The sequence below is a fragment of the Drosophila miranda genome, chromosome XR (assembly GCF_003369915.1).
Source record: "Drosophila miranda strain MSH22 chromosome XR, D.miranda_PacBio2.1, whole genome shotgun sequence".
Taxonomy (NCBI): Eukaryota; Metazoa; Arthropoda; class Insecta; order Diptera; family Drosophilidae; genus Drosophila; species Drosophila miranda.
The window spans coordinates 24,063,201-24,079,807 of record NC_046674.1 but is presented as its reverse complement, the minus strand read 5'-3'; the positions used below and the strand labels follow the sequence as shown (position 1 = coordinate 24,079,807).

Genomic DNA, 16,607 nt, shown 5'->3' with positions numbered 1-16,607 from the left:
AAAGATCAACAAAAAAACAGTCGCAGTGTTGCTGGTAACTGAAGACTGCCATTTCGGCACATGAGTCTTTTCCAAGAACATTTTTGACTATTTTCTTTGGCCGAAAGCAAAAACCGCGTCGTGTCCGTTAATATACGATATATTTGAACCAGTGGAAAACGGCCAATTTACATTCTGAATCTGTTGCACTAAATATGAACATCACGTACAGTGGTTGGGAAATGCAGTTCCAATCATCATCATATGGTGATCCAAATACAGTAATTAAGGTACATAATTTAAAACTATGAAATGAGACTCAAAGAGTGCGAAATGGTGAAAGGTGAAAGATATTGTGGTCTTTTCTTTATGCACAGATGAAGGATACGATGGACCTAAAAGAGTAATTTTTATTTTTATTATTTGTATTATTTTCGACGGTTTAACTCAAGTTGTTATCCAATTTAAATAAATGGGGCTTAAGTGGGCTATGTTGGTTTTTGGTATATTTCTGAGGGGCAGATGGTATATTTTATCGACAAATTCACGGTCACTGAATTTCTTGCCACCATGTCTAGCTCACACACCTTGCAAATTTGCTAATATTTTCCAGTATATTTTAAGACCAGTTATGGCCTCACCCGCTTGTGCAATTCACCAATGTAAAAATCGTGGAGAAATGCCGTTTAGGCCACATCGAATAATATTTGGTGATCCACTCGAATTCCTGATTGTTTGCCAAAAAAATCAAAATTTAAAAAAAAATAATTTTTCAATATGTCAATAAGTGGATAACGGACGTTTTCCACACTAGCGCCTCCATGGGGCTTTAAAAAAAACCGACACAAATTTTTGAAACGTGAACATTTCCACTTCAGTTGTTGTTTTTAATAATTACATAAAAATGTAGGTATCGAAAACCATAAATATGTTGGATCTTGTACACAAATAATTCGCCAGTATATTTACTGTATATTTTGAAATTCGTGACGTAAATACCGGTATATTTCTGAGGGTCAGACCGTACATTGTATAGATAAGTCCGCGGTCACACTGCATCTTCGTCACGCACGCATCGTCGTCCATTTTTGTTCAGAATCTGACGGATTTGTAAAAATTTGTTAACTTATGGAAAATTAACAATAAATCAAACATTTAACGACAGTGCATTTCAGTGGCCTTTGGAAATACTGCTCAAATAACTAGCAAGCAATACTATATATTACTTAGACTCTTAACTACAATCTGATTCATTTGGGCGTGCGTATGTTCCAGCAAAGGAGTAGTACAATACAATAAAAAAGTAAATAAAGCGCGTGTGAAGAGGTGCAGAAACTCGACGGAAATTCATAGTGCAACGCCGAAAATCCAATTAAAGTAAGTGCAATGGTGGTGTGAAAAGCGTGCGGCCACATATTTCTTGCCAGATTTTCCACTACGGTTACTGGGCGGCGCTGATAATGATATACGATTCGACCATTTTTAAAATTTCATGAAATCAACATTCCAACTCACACTTGCAGCTGTGCTGTGCTGTGCGAGTGTGCGTGTCCGAGCGAGTGTGTGCGCCAGAGCGAGACAACCACTGTGATCGCATTAGTTGCTGTCATTTGGGCTTCTTCTGAAAGCAAATCTCCTCGGGCCTGGTGTTTGTCACGTAAAACGCTAAACGTTGATGGTTATTAAAAACGAACGGTGCAAATTGTATCTCTATGTACCAGCTCAGAACAGCCATTTCCGCACGTGTTGCAAATTGATTGAACCCTGCCTCTGAAGCACTGCTGTGTGAGACAGTGTGAGTGTGAAAAACAGCTGGTACAGCCGCCTTCAGCTAGGCCACCACTGCCGCTCCATGCCTCAAAGACTACGCATTATCCTGGTAGTGGTGGTGGTTGTTCTGGCATTGGGTTACACCTTTCTTTCTTTCCTCTGCATTGCTATGCATTTGTAGTTGTGTTGGTAATTGCGCTGCGCCTTTTGGTTTCGTTTCTCTTTCTCTTTGGAATCGCCCTTTTTTCTTGTGCCGATAGCATAGCATAGCAGCTGCTTGCAGGGCATTAGAGTTGCCCGCTAAGCGGTTTCTGCTAACCTTAAACCCCCTAAAGAGATGAAAACGCAAGCTCCAATATTCATATAGCCCAGAGAAAGAGTAATCTTTTTACATGTTTCGAGTTTAATTAAACTGAAAATCAAAGTCAAACTGCGATTAGATAGAGGCACTTCAAAAATCAAGCTATATTCTGCGGGAATAAAGCCAAATTGACAGCACTGTCTGGCAGGCCATAAATCGCTGCACCATTTTCTTTTATTGGTTGTACTCTGTATGTGTGTTTGTGTGTGTGTGGCAAGTGAATCCTGTTTTTCCTTGAAACCAGTTTTCGCATCGTTCCCAGCAAGGTGCGAGAACAAACCCCTCTAATCCATTGAATATTATTCTCTCTCCGACTCTCACAGGGAACGACGCTTCCAACAGCAGCTGTGCAACAACTGTGGCAATAATCAGAAACTTTACAGAAAATTTACACAGCTACAAATTTATCAACTTTTCACCGAGAACCTTAACAATATCGATGGCCTGTGCAACACTGAAACGCGCCTTAGACTGGGAGTCGATGAACCAGCGTCCCCCCAAGCGTAGGCGTTGCAATCCCTTCGGCCAGGCGGGCAGCAACTCCCCGTCGCGGGACCGTGATGGACCCACCATCTCTTCGGGGATAGCGCAGACGCCCATCAATCGCTATGCCAAAGACAGCACCGAGCCCAGCCCATTCTCGGAGGCCAGTCTGGCCAAGATGTCGCCTGGTAAGAACGTTGTAACTTTGTTGGTTTCGCCGGTGAGGTACACACCTAAATAATGTCCTTAATCGCCATTCACCTGCAGACAAAATGGCCGAGAACTTGTGCAACGAAATCAAAAGACTGCACAAGCGCAAGCAATTGCCGATCACAGGGGCCGCCATTGAGCGCATGCAGGACTCCGAGTCGAGCGGCTCCGAAATGGGACCGGAGAGCCCGCGCCGCCCGGACAGCCCACCGAACCTGATGCGCCACGGCGAGAAGGCGCTGTTCACATTCAAACAGGTGCAGCTCATATGCGAGAGCATGATCAAGGAGCGCGAAAATCAGCTGCGCGAGCGGTACGAGTCCGTGCTGACCACCAAACTGGCCGAGCAGTACGATGCCTTTGTGAAATTCACGTACGACCAGATACAGCGTCGTTACGAGGCAGCGCCTAGCTGTAAGTTCCTCTGGCCTGTTATTTTTATTGTGAATATACATTTTCTAATCACCTTTGTCGTTTCAGACTTGTCGTAAGGCTGCGTGGGCTTTTATGCCACACCAAAAAAAAAAAAAAAAAAAGAAAAAAGAAATTAATTGCACTACGATCTTATGTGACGGTAGATCTACCGCGACAACAACAGCCCTCATTTAAACTAAATCAAGAAATAAGGAAACTAAACAACAAAACAAAAAAAAACAACAACTTACACATACATACATACAAACATTGTATTTATGTTATATATTTTGAAATATACGCGAAGGAAGCAGTTATGGTTTACGACTAGAATTACATTATATACTGTATTTGGCTAGCGCTAGGCCTAGGCGCTAGGGGATGAATAGCATAGCGGCAGGCAACAAGCCACAACCGACAAAACAAAAGAAAACAAAACCAATACATAATCTGTTGTTATATTTATGTTTTCACATAACGCGAAAATGACAAAAAAAATATCTAGTGCGAAGGACTATACAAACAGACAGGAGATCCGAGATGAGATGAGATGAGATGAGAAGAGTGGTGCATCCGTAGAGAGAATGATGAATGATTCAATGAAACCTCAAGTAGCTTCGTGCATAACAGACAGAATTACAGTAAATGTAAATGTTAGGCACCACACCCCACACACACACTCACACCCACACACCCACACACACACACACACAACTAGCATATAAGGTATTATATGATTATGAACGTATCGAACTATATTTTTTGTCGGAGTAGTAAAGACGGAAGTGAAGAGAAAAAGAATGGATGGAACTACGCGAAGGAACTACATCAGAGTGAAGAGAGAGCTCAGCACACTACTCATGAAACACACACCATTCATAGTTTATTTTTGCATATTAGTTGTACTATAGAGAAGGATTAATGAGTGCTTTCATCTCGAGTTATATCGTTTGTTAATTATTTCCTCCTTTTGCTAGAAGATGACACACCAACTGAAACGTTTCGATTTGCTTTATATTTATATATAATACAAAACAAATGGAAAACCCAACCCGGAAATGGAAACCGAAAGAAAAAAAAAAAACAAAAAACAAAACAAATAAAAACCACAAAAAAAAACAATACAAATGTTATTCTTTAAGTCAAAACTTGAACGCTTTCATATACGCTTGAGAGAAGACGTTTCATGTTCATAAAAACAATTTTTTTTTCACACCTTGGAGAGTATACACAAGAATATATATGCATATAACTACATATATGTATATGTGCATGTGTGTATATATATATATATATAAATGATATATATATTTTTCAATTACCGCAATCATACATACTTTAAATTAGTAATTTAAACTTACGATTAGTAAAGAAATGCCATTTTTATATTAAAAAACCAACAAAAATAAAACAATGAATTGTAGAAGCCCCCTTTGGTCTTTCATTTTACCGAACTGATCTGTGTCGCTGAAACGTTAGATTCCACCATTACTCCAATAAGCTACCACCATTCTGTCCGATAATAATTATTTAATAACACAACTTGTACCACAAATGGCCTAAAATCAATAACTGAATAAACTCGACAAATGACTCAAATTCTATAATATTTTGCGCGATGCTGCTGCTATCATCGTCCCATGTCTGCTAATCCATCGTTTCATCATTCAACAGGGACTGGTTTTGCATTGGTCGAGTGTTTTGAATAAGCAAAAAACGAGCGGACATTGGCAAGGGGACATCTGTCTCTCCCTCTCTCTCTTTCTCGTGGCTATGTCTCGTTCCCTTCCTTTTGCACGAGAAAGAGTGTGTGAGATGGAGAGAATGAGTAAGCGCATGGAATGGTCTATAATAATGGTCCCATCTTTAAAATTGTCTGACGAAAAGCCACAGACTTTCCTCCTTTATGATATCACAGATGCCTCTGACTCGGCTATTGATGCTGATCAAGAATATATACACTCTATAGGGTCGGAAACGTTGCCTTCTGGTTGTTCCATCACAAATCGAATATACCCCTATAACGAAAGTTTTTTGGGAGCGTTCTGTTATTGGATTAAGAGAGTTCTACCTTAATTCCTTTCTAGAAGGTGGGGACTCTTGAAAGCGTTGCTCAGAACAGACGATTTATGCGGAAATAAAGCTGATCCACAAGCGAAACTACTATCTTCAGTGCCAAAACTCATAACCCTTTTATTACCAATGCGCACGCAATGTGGTCAGTATCTCCCTCCGATTTCTCTGAGAATATTCGTAAGGATTTATTGATTTTTGATTTTTTGTGTGCGTTCAACAAAATCTTTCTCAGCTTAAGACTAAATAACTAAAAATACACTTGTTTCACATGCTTACAATTATAAAAAAATGTTTTAAAAAAGTCTTCAATAATAAATACATTTAGTTCAAAGCTTTGTTGAACGGAATGAGGAGGGATTATGATTAATAGCTGCTCTATCGCCCGGGCAGAACATCGGCCGGCGAATAGGGTTTAATTTTTCAAAATAATACGTAAGTTAAGGACCGATCGGGAAAGGCTAGGCTCTGACATCCTGGAGCTGGGGGACACACATGCACCCGGAAGGCACTACGAATGGTAGAATGCAGTGAGAGGGAGAGGGACAGAGAGAGAGATAGAGGGAGACAGGCACACTTACAGGGGAAGCTGAGCTGTAATGTGGGAAGGGGTTTAATGTAGGTTTCGAAATAAAAATATCAGTCGGTGTGGTTTTTTGTTTCAGCATTTTTTTGCTTTACGAAGAACGGCATCGGTAAATGGATTTGAGAGTGTCGGGTAACGCCTCTTGGAAGAGCCAAATGGCTGTGAATCATAGCACCTTCTTCTCCCGCATCGGCGGTTCGTTGTAGAGCGTCTGGGCCGAGGTCTCGCTGGCACTTGAGGCGTAGGGGTCAAGGCTGACATCTCTGACACCGCCATTCATGTTCTGTGCCTGGAATTGAGTTGTGGTCGATGCACTGGACACCGGTGTCGCCATGCCACTCGTGCTGCTCGGCGTCTGCCGCGAATCGTAGCCGAATTGTAGGAATCTTTCCGATTCGCTGCCAAATATATGCAACGATGATTTGGCGGACAGCTGTCTCTCCATATAGTAGCGATATGCTCCCCCCATCATTAGGTCCTTGGCCTTGAATATCTGTTCTATCAGGCCATCGATCAGGGTCCCGGGCGTGTCAAATTCGTTCGGCACTATCCCCTGTACGCTGCTCTCGAAGTAGCTGAACATGGGGAACCAAATGCGCGTCCGATTCGAGTCGCTTTGCATGAGAGCCTGCGTGAGGAACAGATGAGAACGGTTGCAAATGGAATGGAGCTGGAATGAGGCCACCTACCCTGTTGTTCGCCAGCGTGTGGTAGTACAGGAATAGACGCGAGGTGATGTAGAAGGCCACAAACACATCGATGGAGTAGTGCTCATGGGCGGCCAATATGAAGAAGATTCCAAACATGTTCAACAGCCAGGTGAGTGTGTGCAGAAAGTACAGATTGCGTGGCGTGTCTAAAATGAATGTAGGAAGAGAGTCAAGTCGGTCAATCAATGAATACCTTTTGCCAGCACTCACATTCTGTGATGAAAAAGTTAAGCAGTGTCAGGGCAACCGTGTGGCCACTGAACATGTAGTCGCCACACGTTCGCACGCCCTGTATCGACATGCCCAATCCGCTCCAGATGCGATAGGCGCGGGTCATGCGCATGAGCAGGGCACCCAACATATCCACGTTGGTATCGTCGATGGCAAAGTCCTTCTGATTGCACTGCAGATGTGTGCCCGGCACACTCAGGGACGTGATCAGCATGGTCACGCAGCGCAGTAGGAAGACGGTGCCGGCCAGCGCAAAGAAACGCCGCAGCAGCACCATTCTGTACTTGTGGAAGATCAGGACAAACAGCCAAATGGTGAACAGCAGCGATCCCGTGATCTCGCACATGTTGAAGGCCCACGGAATGTGCGGCACGTTGTCGAGGAAGATGTCCGGCAACGGCGGGTAGCGCTTCATATCCGGAACGCGCTCGTGTACAATCACCATAACGAACGACGTTATCCAGGTCACGACAAACGAGTAACCTGCAATAGAAACTCGGTTACTGAGCTGATCAAATTATGCAATAGTAAAGAAGAGAATGGCACGATAAAGAAATTCATTCTAGGAATTGTTCTTAGATCATTTTCAATTTAAAATATAACTTTGTTTGCAGAGAAGGCCAAAGGAATAAGGATTCAAAATGTCCGCCAGTTGGATTGTTATCGATTACAACTAGAAAAGGGAGAGAGATCGCTACATTTTTGACAGAAAGGAGACATAACTTTCATCTCTAACCAGAAATCAACGGTGAAGTCTGCAGTGTTTGTGTGAGAGAGAGAAAACTAACATTGCAAAGTGAGAAGAGAAGGCGAATTTCCATCCCTAGTCAGGAATAAACGGTCAAGATTCCCATTGGAATACGCTGGAAGTAACCTTCGAGCAATTCTGATTGCTTTCCAAAAACCTTTCGGTTAGGTTACACGGTACCCCGCTGTGTATGCTTCTGTAATGCGAGTGTTTACTGTGTCCGAGTGAAGCAAGACGGCAGCAGTTTGAAGGGTACACACACTCGTGAGTATGATAAACAAAAATATAACACAAAATAAAACGACATTTGAAATTTAATGCACGCAAAGTTACACAAAGACGGCTGTTCGGCTGAAAATTCCCCTGCACATCGGTACGACGCTACGAGTGGGGTGGGGGGACAGAACGAGAGGGGGGTAGCCGAGCGAGCGGCGTTTCCACATAACCTCCAATGCAGACCGAAATAAATATCAGTAACGCGCGTCACCAGAGCACTATACTATAAACACTACTACTCTATAATTAACATAATAATTGAAGTGACGTACATATGTGGGAAAGAGTGCGGCATTGAACTTTTGATAGCAAACACTCCCACTCATGACTGAAACAGCTGATAGCGAGAATACGGGTGATGGATTGAAGGGAAATGGCTGCTCTCTCTCTCTCTCTCTCTCCCTTTCTACACAGTTGGCACACGACCGATAAGGAGAAACAATCAATGAACAATTGACCTTCACAATTGACTAGAAAACTACCTGCATGCCAAGTGGCTACTCACCTAAGCTCATGGCGGTTTTAAAGTACTCTGGGGCTACGGAGCCTCTACCCATGCGCAAATACGTCTCGCAGTCGGACACATAGCTGGGGCAGTCCAACGGCCGTGGCGGCGGACAGGCGCATGACAAGGGCGGCCCAACGGATCCAATCAGCGGCTGCGATAAGGATTTCTGTGGCAGGCCGATCATCAGGGGGTCGTCTTCCGTGGAGGCGCAGCTGTGCTTCACCAGCTTCTGGAGCCTGAAGAGAGCCATCCAGAACTTTTTGAGCTCGCCAAATGAGAGCTTGTAGTCCAGGTTGTAGCGCAGGGCCCGGACATCCTCCTCGGTAAGGGCCAGCAGCACCTCGCCATCAATGAGTTCGTCGCGCATGCAACCAATCAGGATTTCGGAGAAGTTCTCCATAGTGGCCCAGTTTACCACTTCGTCCAGCCCCCAGAGAGCCACTTTACAAGGATCCGATCGGTCGCTGGCCTCTACTGTCTTGATCATGGCGGGGTTGCCGATGGTCACGCGCGAATGGCTCTTCTCTGGTGGCCCCTGATCCTGTGGCATTTCCACTTCTCCGCCGTTCATGCGTTGCGGCGAGGCCTGCCCTGCTTGCTGCTGAGTCACTAACTGACAAATTTCACCGTCGCACATTGTTGAAGCTTTCTTTTTTCGTTCCCTTATTGCTGCCACTTTTGATTTATCCACTGCTTTTAGATTTTGTTCTTAGATCATCGTTTAGTGCATCATTTTAAACGACGGCACGCACTTGTTTCGACGGCTGGCTGCAGTACATAGCACGAGTTTTTTTTTCTTCTGCTTACAGCATTTCTTGATGTAAAGCACATTTAATTTTGCAACTTATAAATTCCAGCGCCTACTTCGGGTTTTCGTTGTTTTCGACAATGGTAAAGGGGCAAGGGGCAGCACCAGCTGTTCGACCAGTGAGGGTAAACGACGAAATATACCCCACTTTGGCGCGCAGCTCTAGCGACTATCCAGTCGATAATGTTTTTAGGGCTGTCTTTCCAAGCTAGCTAATAATATTAAACTTCGGCTTATCGAAACTGAGGATTATTATTTCCGACTATGAACAGAACACTAGGGGGGCTTTTGTGGACTAAGTTCGTTTTTTCATCGGTATATTTACGGTATATTTTGAAAACAGAGCGGTATATTTCTCTCTATGTCTGAGGGTTAGACGGTATATATTTCCTTTACTTTTTATATTTATTTTATTTATACTATCCAGTCCAGTAGCGACTCAGGCCATCAAAATCTCAATTTTTCTAAAAATCTCGGCAAAAAGTGTATAACGGAGGTTTTTCACACTGGGGGCTTATCTGAAAAAAAGCGGCCAAAAATTTGTATTTAGGGGAAGTACACATTTCCCCTTGAAGTGTCGCTTCTGGTAATTACGTAAAAATGTATTTGACCTGTAGCAAACGTGTCGTTATCGTGTAGTTACCATGCACAACATTAATTTTATAGAAATGGTTGTTGAACTTTTTTGTTTATACCTTGTTTTAGTCAAAATAAAATAAGTGAGAGTACTTAAAAGTAATTGATCTTATAGAAAATTTATTTATCAATGCGCTAAAACTATGTGGGCAGAGCTGAGGGTTCTATCTAGCTAGTAATATTCGACGGAACACCAAAAAGATGAATATATATATTAGAACTTGGATTTGTCAGTATACTGACGGTATATTTTTAAAATGAGATGGTATATTTCGGTATATTTCTGAGGGTCGGACAGTAAATTTGTTCGATAAACGCGTGGTCACACCGATTTCGACGGCGTCGTTTGCTTTTGCGGTAATAAATTTGTTCTCGTGTGGAATTTTTCATTTATTTTGGATGTTAGATTTCAGAATATGAAGAAATCCAAGCCACTGCTTCACGACCATCTGATTACGATTCGAGTGAAAAAGGTGAGGGTCGCAAGCACTTGAATCTCATTTTCCCCGATAGCTGCTACCCGGCAAAACGGCGCCAGATGCAGCTGCGAAATAAGAAATGCGAAAATGAGGACGAAACAAGGTTAGGTCGCAGATTGGAGTTGCTAATTTTTTCTGTTTTCTACTGCAGTATCTCGAGGAGCACATTGGCGAGACCTATCTGGATGTAAAATTGATGACCAAGGAGTTGATGAGCAAATATCCAGAGTATTCGCGTCGCAAGTTCGGACCATTTAGACAGCTTGTGCATCAAGGTACACGCTCTGGCAGCTTTTGAAGCTTCGCATGTGCAGTCGCAATTAATGGCCCATATGTTTGTTTTCTTACTGTTTTGTTTCCAGCATTTACCATTATCTCAGACAGCTATAATTTGGACAAGGCTAGCAGCTCGGAGGAGGAGTGCCCAAGCGAGGAGTCCGAGCCCCCTATTAACAGTTTGATGAACAACATGATGAACAGCCTGTACAGTCAGCAGAAGAAGCCAGAGGCCCCCAAGTCGATCCCTGAGCCCATTGACATATCCAGTGGCGATGAAATCGAGGATAATTCGCCCTCCTCTACCGCAAACGGCGAAGCGCCCCAGGCCCCGCCACCGCCAGTAATCAACAGCAATTCACTAAAACGCCTGATGGGAGATATGCCGGAAACCAATCTCCCGGGGCCAAAAAAAGGTGAGCTTAGCGAGCACAATAGACTCGAGGAATAGGTGGTATTTAACCGTGTTCCTTTTTTTTTTATTAGTAGCTAAGTCAAATATGAATATCATTCAAGGGCCTGGCCAAGACCCAGCACAGAAATGTGAGTAATTCTGCGTTCTTTTCCATAAATATTAGTTACAAACTTTGCCTTCAGTCCATTCACGTTCAGGTGGCACTGGCAAGAACCACTCTGATGTCCGCTCACGCAAAGATCAGCGTAATCCGCCGATGCTCTACAAGCAACTGCGACAGCAAAATCAGTCCCCATCGGACCGACATTCGGGACGCTCGCGCAATAACAGAAAGGATCTGGATTTGCAGCACATAACTGAAAGTTTCCGCGACATTGGCGGCATGGATAGCACACTGAAGGAGCTTTGCGAGATGCTCATACACATCAAGTCGCCGGAATTTTATTTCCAATTGGGGCTGCTGCCCTCAAGGGGTTTGCTGTTGCATGGTCCTCCGGGATGTGGCAAAACCTTTCTGGCTCGTGCCATTAGTGGGGTGAGTGGCGGTTTGCTGGCCTCAGCCTCCTAAGATTTCGATTATTCATAAAATCTTTTTATAAACAGCAATTGAAAATGCCCCTGCTGGAAGTGCCGGCCACAGAGCTCATTGGTGGCATCTCTGGGGAGTCTGAGCAGCGCATACGCGACGTTTTTGAGCATGCCATGGATTGTTCGCCCTGTGTGCTCTTCATCGATGAGATTGATGCCATCGGTGGCAATCGCCAGTGGGCCGCCAAGGACATGGAGCGTCGCGTTGTCTCACAGCTGATTAGCAGCCTGGATAACTTGAAGGCCACAGAATTCGGCCAATCTGTGGTCGTTATTGCGGCCACCACGCGTCCCGATGTCATCGACCCCGGCCTGCGTCGCATTGGCCGCCTTGATCATGAAATCGCCATACACATACCATCGCGCAAGGAGCGACGGGAGATCTTGCGCATACAATGCGAGGGTCTGTCCGTCGACCCGAAGCTCAACTACGACAAGATTGCCGAGCTGACGCCCGGCTATGTGGGCGCCGATTTGATGGCACTGGTCTGCCGTTCCGCCGCCGTTGCCGTCAAGCGCCGGTCGATGAAGAAGTTCCGTGAGCTGCACGCGGCTAGCGAGAAGAACATGACTACGGTCGAGCTGGACGATGATGAACCCAATGACGAGACTGTTTTAGGCGTCAAGGCCGAAGCAAAGGCAGAAGGGGCCAAGGCCGAAGCAAAGGCAGAAGGGGCCAAGGCCGATGGCGCCAAAGACGTGGAGGAGTCATCCGGAGACAAGAGCGATAAAGACAAGTCGGACGGGGAGAATCTTAATAAATCCGATAGCGACAATGCAGAGAAAGGTGCCGAAGGAGCTACCAACGGAAAGACGCCTGACAAACCGTCGGACGCTGCCATGGATGTGGATGAGAATGAAGAGAAGTCACTGACAGACGAGACGAAGGCTTCCGCTAATGATTACTACGAGCCAACACTGGCCGAGCTGACCAACTTTCTGGACAATCCGCCAGAAGAGTTCTACGATCCCAATTTCTGTCTCACTTTAGTTGACTTCATGGCCGCCATTAAAGTGATGCAGCCATCGGCCAAGCGCGAAGGATTTATCACCGTCCCAGACACCACCTGGGAGGATATTGGGGCGCTGCAGGACATACGCGATGAGCTTAAGCTTGCGGTCCTAGCTCCGGTCAAGTATCCGGAGAAACTGGAGCGCCTTGGCTTGACTGCACCATCTGGCGTGCTGCTATGCGGTCCACCTGGTTGTGGCAAGACCCTGCTGGCCAAAGCCATAGCCAACGAGGCCGGCATCAACTTTATATCGGTGAAGGGCCCAGAGATGATGAACATGGTGAGTCCCCCAACCGGAGATAGTTCCTTTCCCTACTAATTGTCCTACCTGTCTTGCAGTATGTTGGCGAGAGTGAGCGTGCTGTGCGCTCCTGCTTCCAACGGGCTCGTAACTCGGCTCCCTGCGTCATCTTTTTCGATGAGTTTGACTCGCTGTGCCCCAAACGATCCGAGGGTGGCGATGGCAACAACTCGGGCACGCGCATTGTCAACCAGCTGCTCACCGAAATGGATGGCGTGGAGGAGCGCAAAGGAGTCTACATTCTGGCTGCGACCAATAGACCAGACATTATCGATCCGGCTATTCTGCGTCCTGGTCGCTTGGACACCATACTGTATGTGGGATTGCCCGAGCAGAATGAACGCGCCGAGATTCTGAAGGCAAGCACCAAGGTGAGCGCATTTAAGCAGTTCGATTTCGCTGAGCGATAAAACCTAATCCGACTCTGCACAGAATGGAACGCGTCCTGTTATGGCCGACGATGTGGATCTAGATGATTTGGCTGCACAAACCGAGGGCTATACCGGTGCCGATTTGGCTGGGCTGGTCAAGCAGGCCTCCATGTATGCCTTGCGCCAGGCCCTGGCTGAGGACGACGACAACCTGGACGGCTTGTGTGTGCGCCGTCAGCACTTCAAGGATGCCTTGCAGCAGCTACGTCCCTCAGTCAGTGAGCAGGTAAGACAGGCGCCCGGCATCAAACCTCACGCACGGCCTAATTCTCGAACTTTCCATTTGCAGGATCGCAAAGTGTACGAAAAACTGCGCCAGAAGTATGCCGCACCTCGGCTGCCAGCGTTCGATGCTAAGTAAATCTCAACAAGAATATATTTGTTGCATTAGTCGTTAAACAAAAACCCCCACCCCCCACAAAACCCAATCAATATTAATATGTTACGACCCACACATCCCATTCAACCGATTGATTATTCAGACAAAACTAATTAAAAGCCCAATCCAAAGGTATAACCTGGGAAACCATCCATCCCAGTGGACGTTGGCCAACACATTTAATTTTTTAACTAGCGCAGGGGACAACAATCAGACAACAAAAATCTACAGGAAGACGCCCAGAGGCATGCGGGAGGAGGCTGGGGGCTTGCTGCGGCTGGTCAGCAGTGGGATGGGTCCATCGCCATGGCCGCCACGAGTACGTACTGGAGGAGCGGAAGCTACTTTGGGCATTTGTCGGGGGTACAGTCCGGCTCGAAGCAGGCCTGGTCCGCCCGTTTTTTTCTTCTGCAGCTTAACGATGGCCTCGTGCTGGGCACGCACCGATCGCTTCACTCGCTTCTTGGTCTTCTTGGGCGTGGTCTTCTTCTCGGCATTGTCGCCGCCCGCAGTGACCGGTTCCTTGACCGGTACTGGTTTGGTCTCGATGGCAGCAGCCTCGCCTTCGGCACCATCGCCGGCTCCTGCCTGGTACCTGGCTGGGGATGGCAGCGATGGCTCCGTCTCGCGCTTGATCTGATGCCGCAGATCGTAGGCTCGCTTGCACATCTCCCGGATGCCGTACCAGCTCTCGTGGCCAATCTGGCTGACCATCTCGACGGGTGGCTGGAAGCCGAGGTCCCGCGACGGCAGCTCCATGACCAGAGCCATGGGCACGCGCAGCACCCCGTACACATAGTCGACCACGGAGCCGGCGATCGTGCGCTTCGTGAGACAGCTTATGCTGCCGATGCGGTATTCGCGTCCGTTGTAGGACTTGATGGCGCACTTTCCCGAATTGGCCAGGGAGTTCAGCTCACGCCAGAAGAGCGGCTGGTCCCGACTGTAGCCCCAGGGGTACATGATGCTCTGGCCGTACGAGTGGAGCGAGAGGAAGAACAGCAGATTCGGCCCCAGGCGGTCCAGCATGTTGCGCATGGCCCGCGTCTCCGGCTCGGAGAAGGGCCGTTCGCCCTTGTATGTGTTGCGGTTCACCTTGCTGGAGCCGCTGTTCCAGTAGATGTCGTAGTTGCGATTGCAGTCTGTGCCCACGAATTTGGTGGACTTGTGGGGTCGCCGGTTCTTGCGCCAATTGGGATTCTATGGAAACAATTCGAGGATTAAGACTGAGTGGGCGCGGATGGGAGTACCCTTCGTTGCACAAACCTTGGTGCGCGAGTACTCATAGCCATCGGGATTCACTAGCGGCACAACGATGAAGCGCAGCTTGCGCAGCACCTCGATGTTGCGCGTGTGCCGCTCCGTCAGCTGGTAGATGCAATTGAGGGCCGTGGTCACGCCGATCCATTCGCGGGCATGGGTCCCGGCCTCGATGAAGATCGTGTTGCGGCACTGGTCACCCTTGACGACCACTGGATATGGGGTCTTGCTGTTCTGCAGCATCTCCACCGGCGGCGGCGAGTGCTGGCGCAGCTGCGGCGACAGCTCCACATTCGCCGAGTTCATCCAGTTGATCTCCAGGGCCCGAACCTCGCGTCGCTCGTGCGTCAGGCCCAGGGTGTAGGTCCTCACAAAGTGCGGATACCGATTGGTCAGGTAATCCATGTACTGACAGATCTGCTTGTGATCCAGATAATTGTGCAGCACATCCGGACGCGGTATGATGACGCGGCGGGGCGGGGCAATCGGTGCCTCCCACTGGGGCGGCACAGCGGTCTTTCCCTTGGACGGCTTCACGACGCGTTTCGATTTAGTGGCCAGCATTTTAGGCGCAAATTGAGAAACAAAACAAAAATGAAAAATTTGAAAAAATTAAAAAATATTATTTTCACTCGAGAATTTTAGGTTTGTGTTGTGTCGCACGGGGGATCGGAAATAAAACTGAGCTCCCAGAACGGTCGGTCAGGGGGGCAGGGCAGTGAAGGATCTACACTCAAAGGCTAGGCCTACTTTTCACCTGGTTTTTGATGTTCAGCTCCAGCCGCTCGACAACGAGCAGGGCAAGCCGTGCTCTCTGCTTGGGATTGTCTTCCATTGTGCGGTCCGTGGCCACTGGCAGTCGGAGTTTTGTGCCTGGACTGGAACTGGCACACAACCTCTGACGGACGGACGGGGGAGACGGGATGGAGCCCTCGCATTGGGTAAATGGGACAGCGACAACGTTTAATAAGTTGGGGCACACGGGTAGCATGTAATGCGGAATTGGATTTGGATTCCCATACTGGGGATCCATCCCTTTTTTTTTTTTCCTGGCTGCAACTGCTCCTGTGCCTGTTACTGCTCCCGTTTCTGCTTCTGCTCCTGCTTCTGCTGCCACAAAACGCAAATATGCTAAATGTCAGACAGCCGGAGGGAGGGGCGGCCTGACGTGACTCCTGGGCGTAGGCGTGGGCGTGGGCGTGGGAGTCCAAAAGGGCAGGGCACGCTTCCATGCAAATAACCAGGGAACAAGCTCCCGCATGGCCCCACGGGTTCGTTCCCAGAGCCTGTGCCTGGCGTGCGGCCTGTGAAACGAGGAGCAGTTCAAGTCCTACTCGTAGTCGTAGTCGTAGTCCTTTTAAGCGTTTTACAGGGGAAACCATTTGAAGATTTGTGCTTCTCCTGCCTCTGATTTACACTGCTCCACAGGGTATGGAATGAAATGGATATTCATAACCTTTTTCTTCCATTCCGATCATCTTTGTCCCAAAGAACAATCGGTTACAGGAAATATTTTCATACTTTTTGTAAATGAATAAAGGTCTAAAGTTAGCCGAGCAAAAGTATTGGGGATCTCTCTATCTCTCCGTATTTTCTGTAGCACCATCAACTTGTTGCATAGTGTAATATATTTTCATTGCCTGGCAAATGTCATGTCAACGCAAAAGTCAAA

At 46.9% G+C, this 16,607-nt stretch overlaps 4 protein-coding genes and 1 long non-coding RNA gene across 7 annotated transcripts; 2 read left to right on the top strand and 3 right to left on the bottom strand.

Moving 5' to 3' along the window:
- Positions 1-1,017: 1,017 nt before the first annotated feature.
- On the top strand, positions 1,018-3,550 carry LOC108152357 (akirin). The gene is made up of 4 exons (XM_017281629.2): positions 1,018-1,356; positions 2,434-2,781; positions 2,861-3,217; positions 3,284-3,550. Exons 2-4 carry the CDS (start codon positions 2,550-2,552, stop codon positions 3,292-3,294), a joined length of 600 nt encoding a protein of 199 aa, XP_017137118.1. The 5' UTR covers positions 1,018-1,356; positions 2,434-2,549; the 3' UTR covers positions 3,295-3,550.
- LOC117186217 lies at positions 1,071-2,434 on the bottom strand. The gene is made up of 2 exons (XR_004471350.1): positions 1,495-2,434; positions 1,071-1,433 (listed from the first exon to the last, which is right to left on the bottom strand). It is a non-coding gene; the product is annotated as an uncharacterized LOC117186217 (long non-coding RNA).
- A 1,835-nt stretch (positions 3,551-5,385) lies between the features above and the next one.
- LOC108152358 (sphingomyelin synthase-related 1) lies at positions 5,386-9,255 on the bottom strand. The gene is made up of 4 exons (XM_017281631.2): positions 8,347-9,255; positions 6,797-7,300; positions 6,566-6,732; positions 5,386-6,504 (listed from the first exon to the last, which is right to left on the bottom strand). Exons 1-4 carry the CDS (start codon positions 8,984-8,986, stop codon positions 6,043-6,045), a joined length of 1,773 nt encoding a protein of 590 aa, XP_017137120.1. The 5' UTR covers positions 8,987-9,255; the 3' UTR covers positions 5,386-6,042.
- An 804-nt stretch (positions 9,256-10,059) lies between these two features.
- LOC108152705 (nuclear valosin-containing protein-like) lies at positions 10,060-13,851 on the top strand. Of its 3 annotated transcripts, none has more exons than XM_017282227.2 (10): positions 10,060-10,150; positions 10,200-10,266; positions 10,424-10,547; positions 10,635-10,964; positions 11,038-11,091; positions 11,146-11,498; positions 11,567-12,844; positions 12,904-13,236; positions 13,298-13,522; positions 13,586-13,851. In XM_017282227.2, exons 2-10 carry the CDS (start codon positions 10,210-10,212, stop codon positions 13,655-13,657), a joined length of 2,826 nt encoding a protein of 941 aa, XP_017137716.1. In that variant the 5' UTR covers positions 10,060-10,150; positions 10,200-10,209; the 3' UTR covers positions 13,658-13,851. The 3 variants fall into 3 exon arrangements, with proteins under 3 accessions (XP_017137716.1, XP_017137714.1, XP_017137715.1); XM_017282225.2 differs by having other exon boundaries at positions 11,035-11,091; XM_017282226.2 differs by having other exon boundaries at positions 10,093-10,150; positions 10,207-10,266; positions 11,035-11,091.
- LOC108152706 (carboxypeptidase B) lies at positions 13,811-15,619 on the bottom strand. Its single transcript, XM_017282228.2, has 2 exons — positions 14,942-15,619; positions 13,811-14,875 (listed from the first exon to the last, which is right to left on the bottom strand). The coding sequence occupies exons 1-2, from the start codon at positions 15,497-15,499 to the stop codon at positions 13,901-13,903; spliced, it is 1,533 nt and encodes a 510-aa protein (XP_017137717.1). The 5' UTR covers positions 15,500-15,619; the 3' UTR covers positions 13,811-13,900.
- Positions 15,620-16,607: the final 988 nt, after the last annotated feature.